General features: G+C 47.1%; 2 protein-coding genes across 7 annotated transcripts in view; one reads left to right on the top strand and one right to left on the bottom strand.

The window, feature by feature from the left end:
- The first annotated feature begins 243 nt into the window (after positions 1–243).
- The window catches only part of USP48 (ubiquitin specific peptidase 48), a 103863-nt gene continuing 94058 nt past the window's right edge, over positions 244–10048 (top strand). For 5 of the 6 annotated variants that reach the window (XM_039474155.2, XM_074380250.1, XM_074380249.1 and 2 more), the window contains exon 1: positions 244–604. In XM_039474155.2, the coding sequence (XP_039330089.1) occupies positions 471–604 (134 nt within the window). In that variant the 5' untranslated portion in view covers positions 244–470. The remainder of the gene's footprint in view (positions 605–10048) is intronic. The other variant, XM_039474154.2, reaches the window with a different exon arrangement.
- LOC120366031 (ubiquitin-ribosomal protein eS31 fusion protein) lies at positions 4015–4586 on the bottom strand. The gene has a single exon (XM_039474157.2). It carries the CDS (start codon positions 4538–4540, stop codon positions 4070–4072), a length of 471 nt encoding a protein of 156 aa, XP_039330091.1. The 5' UTR covers positions 4541–4586; the 3' UTR covers positions 4015–4069.

Below are 10048 nucleotides of genomic sequence, written 5' to 3'. Positions count from 1 at the left end.
CATGGTTAGAAGGGAAGTACCGAAGACAAAAATCGCTTTCGAGACTCGGGTTTGCTAGAGTAGTGGTACGCAGGGCGCTGCCCTAAACGGGGGCTGAGACGCTGCTTTCCCAACAGCCCCAGTGGGTACGTGGCAGGACTGTCTCAGACTGACGCTTCCTCTTCCTCAGCCCGTCGGGTTAAAGGCGCGGGCGGCGCAGAGGGTGCTGGGAACACGCATGCGCCCAGCGCGGCGGGGAGTCCACCTTTAACGTCCGCGGGTGCTGGGGGTGTCGGGTGTCGGCGTCGGCGCTTTGCGGCCGGTCGTGCGGGTCGGGCGCGGCGGCAGTGGCGTGCACAGGTGATTGACTGGCCAGTTGCCTGAGGGAGCGCCCGGTCCTCCTCGCTGGCAGGTGGCGGAGCCCATTGGGGCGGCCGTGCAGACGGCGGCAGCGGCGGCCTGGCTCAGGAGGCGTTCCTGGGGCCAAGGCCATGGCCCCGCGGCTGCAGCTGGAGAAGGCGGCCTGGCGCTGGGCGGAGACGGTGCGGCCCGAGGAGGTGTCGCAGGAGCACATCGAGACCGCCTACCGCATCTGGCTGGAGCCATGCATTCGCGGCGTGTGCAGGTGAGGCCCGCGCCTCGCGCCTCGCGCCGGACCCTGGAAAGCCTGGGTGGGGTGCGGGGAAGGAAGACGGCAGCCCTTTGCGTGCGTTTGGAAGGCGCGGAACCGAGCAAGGTGGAGTTTCCCCCTTTGCGCTGTCCGCGCGACCAGGGCAACGCAGCTTTCCTGGGCTTTGCGCGGAGGTGATGCTGGCGAAAGCCCTTTAGGAAGGGTTTTGGGTTCCCATCCAGAAGATGGCGGTGGAGATGAAGGCAGGAACCGAGAGCTTAGCTTAGTAAGCGTTGATGGTTGGGGTGTCTTGGCCACAGCATGGCTCTTTCGTTTGTAAAAAGGAACTTCTAGGAAGTGAGCCTCATCACAGGGTATCTTGTTGGTGTTGACACCGAAGGCCTGATCATCTTAGTATTATTTTTGGAGCGGGCAGCTTTAGGAAAAACTGTGGTCAAGCCTACGTCATCGATACCCTGCAACCTTGTTGACCTTCCCTCACTCGTTAATCTAGTATTTTTCTTTTTTTAGCCTTCTTTGGTCGTTCTGGTTCGACACCACTTTACTGAGTGCCAAGTTTGAGCTGTGAAAGTGCTGCCCTTCACGTGCGCCCCACCCTTGAACCTTGCCTTTCCTGAGCCCCCTCTTGGAGATTGATTCCTTAGGCTTTGCTCCCGTTTCTTCCCGTTCTTCCACCTTGTAACGCGGGAACTATAGAGTGTTTGTTTCAGAATGTTGTTGAATGGACTTGGCCAAGCCGGGCATGCTCAGTATCCGTGTTTCGGCAGGCATTTAGGAAATGCTTTCTGGAGTTCAGGCATTTAGGAAATTCTGCCGGGGGAATCCAGAAGGAATGGAAGTCATGGTCTCTGGCTTTGGAGCTAAAGTCTAGTCTGAGAAGTGAAGTAAGTTAGGGAGCTTCTGTAAAGCAAACGTCCAAGCTCTGGGTATCTGTCACACAAGGAGTGTACCTCTGACTTCAACAGTAAGTTCAGGAATGGCTGAAGTCTGTGTATAATAGAAATAATCAAGCTTCAGGCAATTTTTCAACGTAATTAGGTTATAGACTAACCAGATAATGTAAACTGTTAATATTTCTGGTGGTTTTTGAGACCAGGTCTCACTCTGTGCCCCAGACTGGAGTGCAGTGGCACTCAGCTCACTGTAGCCTCCACTTTCCAGGCTCAAGAGATCTTCCCACTTAAGCCTCCCTTGTAGCTGGGATTGCAGGCATGCGCCATCATGCTCAGCTGATTTTTTTTTTTTTTTTCTTTTAAAGACGGGGTTTCACCACGTTGGTCAGGCTGGTCTTGAACTCCCGACCTCAGGTGATCCGCCCGTCTTGGCCTCCAAAGTGCTTGGATTACAAGCTGAGCCACCGCGCGCCTGGCCGGTCAGCTGATTTTTTTGTGGTTTTGTTAGAGACGGGATTCACCATGTTGGCCAGGCTGGTCTTGAACTCCTGGCCTCAAGTGATCCGCCTGTCTCTGCCTCCCAAAGTGTTGGGGTTACAGGCATGAGCCACAGTGCCCAGCCATAAATACAATATTTTTTTAAAAAAGAAAACTTAGGCCGGGAACAGTGGCTCACGCCTGTAACCCCGCAATTTGAGAGGTCGAGGAAGGTGGATCGCCTGAGGTCAGGAGTTTGAGACTAGCCTGACCAACATATTAAAACCCTGTCTCTACTAAAAATACAAAAAATTAGCTGGGCATGGGGGGCGGGTGCCTGTAATCCCAGCTACTCAGGAGTCTGAGGCAGGAGAATCACTTGAACCTGGGAGGCGGAGGTTGTGGTGAGCCAAGATGGCGCCATTGTACTCCAGCCTAAGCAAGACGAGCAAGACTTCATCTCAAAATGAAAAAAAAGAAAAGAAAATTTAGTGCTTTGTTGATTTAAAGAAAATTATCCTTGATATTTTAGTGCAGAAATACATAAAAATGTAACTATTATTTATTTATTTTTTGAGATGGAGTTTTGCTCTTGTTGCCCAGGCTGGAGGGCAGTGGCGCAATCACAACCTCCATCTCCATCTCCATCTCCCAGGTTCAAGCAGTTCTCCTGGCTCAGCCTCCCAAATAGCTGGGATTACAGGCATGTGCCACCACGCCTAGCTAATTGTGTATGTTTAGTAGAGATGGGGGTTTCTCCATGTTGGTCAGGCTGGTCTCAAATGCCTGACCTCAGGTGATCCGCCCGCCTTGGCCTCCCAAAGTGCTGAGATTACAGGCCTGAGCCACTGTGCCTGGCCAACTATAACTATCTTTTTTTTTTTTTTTTTTTTTTTAAATTAAAGACAGGGTTTCACCACGTTGGTCAGGCTGGTCTTGAACTCCCGACCTCAGGTGATCCGCCCGCCTTGGCCTCCAAAGTGCTTGGATTACAGGCGTGAGCCACAGCACTGGCCTTTTATTTTTATTTTTATTTTTTTTGAGACAAGGTCTCACTCTGTTGCCCAGGCTGGAGTGCAGTGGCACAATTTCCGCTCACTGCAACCTCTGTCTCCTGGGTTCAAGCAGTTCTCCTACCTCAGCCTCCCGAGTAGCTGCGATTACAGGCTCCCGCTGCATTGCCCCACTAATTTTTGTTGCGTTTTGTTTTTGAGATGGAATATTACACTGTTACCCAAGCTGGAGTACAGTGTTGCTGTCTTGGCTCATTGCAACCTCTGACTCCCGGGTTCAAGCAATTCTTTTGCCTCAGCCTCCCGAGTAGCTGGGATTACAAGCGCCTGCCACTACACCCAGCTAAATTTTTGTATTTTAGTAGAAACGGGGTTTCACTATGTTGGCCAGGCTGGTCTCAAACTCCTGACCTCATGATCCATCTGCCTCGACCTCCCAAAGTACTGAGATTACAGGTTTGAGCCACCATGCTTGGCCAGCATACAAGTTTTTGTTTGAACACCTGATTTCAGTTTTTTACCTGGGAGTGGAATTGCTGGGTCATACACAGTTAATTCCGAATTTAACTTACTGAACCGTGAAACTTTTCCACCATGGTTGTATCAATTTACATTCCCACCAGTGATGTATGAGGGTTCAAATGCATCTTCATACTCATAAACATGCACTATTTCCTGTTTTTCTGATTAGGCCCTCCTAGTTGGGTGTCAAGTGTGATATATCTTTGTGGTTTTGATTTGCATTTTTCTAATGACTAATGAGTTCAGCGTCTTTTCCTGTGCTTGTTGCCTTTTTTCCTTTCATTGGTGAATAATATGCCATCATATCTCTATCTACCACATTTTTTAGCATTCATCTGTTGATAGACATTTGGGTTGTTTCTACTTTTTGCTTATTATAAATAATCTGCTGTGAACATTTATGTAGTAATTTATGTGTGGGCATTTGTTTTTATTTCTCTTAGGTATAGACCTAGAAATGGGATTGTTGGTTTATGTGGGAACTTTTAACTTTTATTTATTTATTTATTTATTTATTTTTTTTTTTTGTTAGTTCATGTCTTTTATTAACTCAGTTACTTGTCTTCTGGTTTGTTGAAGCAGTAAGTCAGACAACACTTGCCACAATAATGTCTGTCAAAGTGGCTTGCCATAAACACTCCAGCACCACATTCATCAGAAGGGCACTCTCGACGAAGGCGACTAATTTTGCCATTCTCATCCACCTTATAATATTTCAGAACAGCCAGCTTAACCTTCTTTCTCTTGTGCTTATTCTTCTTGGGAGTGGTGTAAGACTTCTTCTTCCTTTTCTTAGCACCACCACGAAGTCTCAACACAAGATGAAGAGTAGACTCCTTCTGAATGTTGTAGTCAGACAAAGTACGTCCATCTTCCAGTTGCTTGCCAGCAAAGATCAGTCTTTGCTGATCAGGAGGAATTCCTTCCTTATCCTGGATCTTGGCCTTTACATTTTCTATCGTATCTGAGGGTTCAACCTCGAGGGTGATGGTCTTCCCCGTAAGGGTTTTCACGAAAATCTGCATTTTGGTGGCGGCCCCACCTGAGGCGCAGATGGCGGATCGAAAAGGAAGAACCTATTTATTTATTTTAAAGTCTCACTCTTGTCACCCAGATTGGATTGCAGTACAATCATAGCTCACTATAGCCTTCAACTCCTGGACTCAAGCAATCCTCTTGCCTCAGCCTCCTGCGGTTACAGGCACACGCCACCACACCTGGCTAATTAAAAAAAATTTTTTTTTGTAGAAATGGAGTCCTGCTTTGGTGGCTAGGCTGGTCTTGAACTTTTGGCTTCAAGTGTTCTTCCTGCCTTGGCCTCCCAAAATGCTGAGGTTGCAGGAATGAAACACTCCTCATGGCCTTTTTTTTTTTGAGACGGAGTCTCTGTTGCCCAGGCTTGAGTGCAGTGGCTTGATCTCAGCTCACTGCAACTTCCACCTCCCGGGTTCAAGCGATTCTATTGCTTCAGCCTTCCGATTACCTGGGACTACAGGCACGTGCCACCACGCCTGGCTTAAGTTTTTGTATTTATTTATTTTTTTTTTTTTATTTTTATTTTTATTTATTTATTTTTTTTAAGACAGAGTTTCGCTCTTGTTACCCAGGCTGGAGTGCAATGGCGCGATCTCGGCTCACCGCAACCTCCGCCTCCCGGGTTCAGGCAATTCTCCTGCCTCAGCCTCCTGAGTAGCTGGGATTACAGGTACGTGCCACCATGCCCAGCTAATTTTTTGTATTTTTGGTAGAGACGGGGTTTCACCATGTTGACCAGGATGGTCTCGATCTCTTGACCTCGTGATCCACCCGCCTCGGCCTCCCAAAGTGCTGGGATTACAGGCGTGAGCCACCGCGCCCGGCCCAAGTTTTTGTATTTTTAGTTGAGATGAGGTTTCACTGTGTTAGCCAGGGTGGTCTCTATCTCCCGACCTTGTGATGATCCATTGGCCTCTGCCTCCCAAAGTGCTGGATTATAGTGAGCCACCATGCCCAGCCTTTTTTTTTTTTTTTTTTTAAAAAGATGGGGGTTTTGCTATGTTGTGTCGGCTGTCCTTGAATTCCTGGGCTCAGTCGATCTTCCTGCCTCAGCTTCTGTGTTTAATATTTTGAGAAACTATCAGGTTGCTTTCCAAAGTGGCTGCACTATTTTACATCTTCACAAGCAATGTATAAGGATTCCAGTTGTTCCACATCCTTACGCTTGTCACTGCCTTTTTTCTTACAGCCATTCTAGTGGGTGTGAAGTGATTTCTTGTGTTTTGATTTGTATTTCACTGATGACTAATAGTGTTGAACATCTTTTTGTGTACTTAATGGCCATTCATATAGCTTTTTGGGGAGAAATGCCTGTTTAAATCCTTTGCAAGCTTTTAATTGAGTTGTCTTTTGTCTTTTTATTATTGACTTGTGGTTTGTTTGTTTGTTTGTTTTTTGAGATGAAGTCTTGCTCTGTCACCCAGGCTGGAGTGCAGTGGCACAATCTCAGCTCACTGCAACCTCTGCGTCCCAGGTTCAAGTGATTATCCTGCCTTAGCCTCCCGAGTAGCTGGGACTACAGGCGCGCCACCCCCCACCATGCCCAGCTAATTTTTTTTGTATTTTTAGTAGAGACAGTGTTTCACCATGGTGGCCAGACTGGTCTCAAACTCCTGACCTCTCATGATATAGCCACTTCCACCTCCCAAAGTTATAGGGTTACAGGCATGAGCCACTGAGCCCTGCCGAGTTGTCTTCTTTATACATGCTGCATACAAGTCCCTTATTAGATTTACGATTTGCAAATATTTTTTCTAATTCTGCTTTTCATTTAATTGGTATCATTTTCAGTACAAAAACTTTTAATTTTGGTGTAGTCCAATTTATTATTATTATTATTTTTTTTTTTTCCTTTTTTTTTTTTTTTTTTTCTGAGACGGAGTTTCGTTCTTGTTGCCCAGGCTGGAGTGCAATGGCGCGATCTCGGCTCACCGCAACCTCCGCCTCCTGGGTTCAGGCAATTCTCCTGCCTCAGCCTCCTGAGTAGTTGGGATTACAGGCACATGCCACCATGCCCAGCTAATTTTTTGTATTTTTAGTAGAGACGGGGTTTCACCATGTTGACCAGGATGGTCTCGATCTCTTGACCTCGTGATCCACCCTTCTCGGCCTCCCAAAGTGCTGGGATTACAGGCTCGAGCCACCGCGCCCGGCTATTATTATTATTGTTAACAAAGCAGAGCCTTGCTTTGTTGCCCAGGCTGGAGTGCAGTGGTGTGATCAGAGCTCACTGCAACTGTAAACTCCTGGACTCAAGCGATCCTTCTTCCTCAGCATTGCTAGTAGTTACGACTGCCGGTATGTACCACCACACCCAGCAAATTTTTTTGGTAGTTTTTTGGAGAGATGGGGTCTTGCTGTGTTGCCCAGGCTGGTCTTAAACCTCTGGCCTCAATCATTCCTGCTTCAGCCACCCAGAGTACTGAGATTATAGGTGTGAAGCACCTGGCCCCAACTTTTTACTATTTTTTTGATTGCTTTAGGTCTTGTGAAAAGCCACACCTCACCCAAGGTCTGAGCACTTTTAATTATTTAACTTTATGAGACAGGGTCTGGTTCTGTCACCTAGGCTGAAGTACAGTGGTGCAATCTTGGTTCAATGCAACCTCTGCCTCCCAGGGGCTCAAGCCAACCTCCCACCTCAGCCTCCAGTGTAGCTGTGACTACAAGCATGCACCACCATATTCGGCTAATTGTTGTTATTTTCAGATGGAGTCTTGCTCTGTTGCCCATGCTGAGTGCAGTGGCACAGTCTTAGCTCACTGCAACCTCTGCCTCCCATGTTTGAGCGATTCTCCTGCCTCAGCCTCCTGTTGGGATTACAGGCATGCACCACCACATTTGGCTGATTTTTTTTTTTTTTTTTTTTTTGAGTCAAGGTTTCATTTTGTTTGCCCAGGCTGGAGTACAATGGTGCGATCTCAGCTCACTGCAACTTTTGCCTCCTGGGTTTAAGCGATTCTCCTGCCTCAGCCTCTGAATAGCTGGGCTTACAGGCGCCCGCCACCATACCTGGCTACTTTTTGTATTTTTAGTAGAGATGGGGTTTCACCATGTTGGCCAGGCTGGGCTCAAATTATTGACCTCATTACTGACCTCAGGTGGTCCGCCCACCTTGGCTTCACAAAGTGCTCAGATTACAGGTGTGAGCCACTGTCCCTGGTCCTTCCAGCTTTTATTTAGATATCAAAAAAAGCTCTCTTTCTACTTGCTTTCTCCTTTTTTTTTTTTTTTTGAGACAGGATCTGACTCTGTTACCCAGACTGGTGTACGGTGGTGCCATCATACCTCACCGTAGCCACAAACTCCTGGGCTCAAACGATCAACCAACCTGAGTAGCTGGGACCACAGGCATTTGCCACCACACCTGGCTAATCTTTAAATTTTTATAGAAACGGAGTCTTGCCATGTTGCCCAGGCTGGTATCAAACTCCTGGACTCTAGCAATCCTCCCTCCTCAGCCTCCCAAATTGCTGGGAATCCAGGCATGAGCCTTTCTTCTTTTATTTCTTTTCTTTGCAAGAAGAGATTAAATAAATAGTATCACTAATATGTATTTTTTAATACTTTATGCAACAATTTGTTAGGAGATACCAAAGCTGAAGAGTGAGGTGTTTGACCGTATTCAAAGACCACATGTGTCAGGACTATTACTTACATTTCTGAAAATGCTTAGGACAATCACAGGATGAAAGCAATGTGTACTAAATCCTCTATCCACAGAATTCTGCAAATATTGTGTGTCTTAATTGAGGCCAGACTTGTTGGCTAACAGTGAGGTTAGTGGTCAAGTAAGTTCCTGGAAGTAAAATTTGGGGGTAAGGGATATGCATTTTTCATTTTGACCCATATTGCTAAATTGCCCCTAAGAATGAGAGTTTCTCTTTGCATTTCCCTGTCAACGTGTAAGAGTATCTTACATTTACATCATACCCTCACCAACAGAATATGTTAGTCACACTTACTGATCTAAGTGCAAATGTTGTCATATGTTTAATTGGTTTTTCTTTTCTTACAGTTTCTATTTGTTACAGTTAACCTTTTGATGTGAAGTTTGTTTTGTTTGTGAGACAGGGCCTTGCTATGCTGCTTAGGCTGGTTGCAAACTCCCGGGCTCAAGCCATCTTTCCTCCTCAGCTTCCTGAGTAGCTGGGATTACAAGTGCACGTCACCATGCCCAGCCTTGATAAGAATTTTCAAAGACTGGATTTATGTATACTTCCAGCCGTTTATAGGAGTACAATGTCTATATTGTTTTCATTAGGGAAATAGCATATGACTGTTACCAAAATAAAACCTTACAGAAATGTGCGAAGCATTCTAGAAAGCCAGTGTCAGGCCACCTTTCTTCAGTGGCTCTGTAGCTCCAGTCTAAAACCTTAGTGAGGGCCAGGCGAAGTGGCTCACCCCTGTAATCCCAACACTTTGTTAGGCTGAGGTGGGCGGATTACTTGAGGGAAACATAGGTCAACATGGGAATACCCCACCCCTACTAAATTAGCTGGGCATGCTGGCAGTGTACACCTGTAATTCCAGCTACACGGGAGGTTGAGGCACGAGAATCACTTGAACCCGGGAGGTGGAGGTTGCAGTGAGTTGAGATCAAGCCACTGCATTCCAACCTAGGTTAGTTAGTTACTTTCAGTCCAACTGAGACTCTGTCTCAGTAAAAACCAACCAACAGCCGGGCATGGTGGCTCAGGCCAATAATCCCAGCACTTTGGGAGGCCGAGGTGGGTGGATCATGAGGTCAAGAGATGGAGATCGGCCGGGCACGGTGGCTCAAGCCTGTAATCTCAGCACTTTGGGAGGCCGAGGCGGGTGGATCACGAGGTCAAGAGATCGAGACCATCCTGGTCAACATGGTGAAACCCCATCTCTGCTAAAAATACAAAAATTAGCTGGGCATGGTGGCACGTGCTTGTAGTCCCAGCTACTCAGGAGGCTGAGGCAGGAGAATTGCCTGAACCCAGGAGGCGGAGGTTGCCGTGAGCCAAGATCGCTCCATTGCACTCCAGCCTGGGTAACAAGAGCGAAACTCTGCCTCAAAAAAAAAAAAAAAAAAAAAAAAAAAGAGATGGAGACCATCCTGGCCGATATGGTGAAACCCCATCTCTACTAAAAAATACAAAAATTAGCTGGGCGTGGTGGCGCATGCCTATAGTCCCAGCTACTCAGGAGGCTAAGGCAGGAGAATCCCTTAAACCCGGGAGGTGGAGATTGCAGTGAGCTGAGATTGTGCCACTGCCCTCCAGCCTGGTGACAGAGTGATACTTAGTTTCAAAAAAAAAAAAAAAAAAAAAAAAAAAGAAGACCAACCAACAAGCCAAGATTGAGCCACTGCATTCCAACCTGGGTGACTGAGCGAGACTCTGTCTCAGTAAAAACCGGACAACCAAACAAACACAAATCCCTCATGAGGACCCATAGTCCCAGCTACACAGGAGGCTGAGGTGGGAGGATGGCTTGAGCCTGGAAGGTGGAGTTGCAGTGAGCTG

Source organism: Saimiri boliviensis, chromosome 11 (assembly GCF_048565385.1).
Source record: "Saimiri boliviensis isolate mSaiBol1 chromosome 11, mSaiBol1.pri, whole genome shotgun sequence".
Taxonomy (NCBI): Eukaryota; Metazoa; Chordata; class Mammalia; order Primates; family Cebidae; genus Saimiri; species Saimiri boliviensis.
Note: the sequence above shows the minus strand (reverse complement) of the source record. Positions and strands in the feature narration are given on the sequence as shown.

Bases quoted from the DNA above. Each gene is read 5' to 3' on its own strand.
- LOC120366031 (XM_039474157.2), bottom strand. From the start codon at position 4,540: ATGCAGATTTTCGTGAAAACCCTTACGGGGAAGACCATCACCCTCGAG.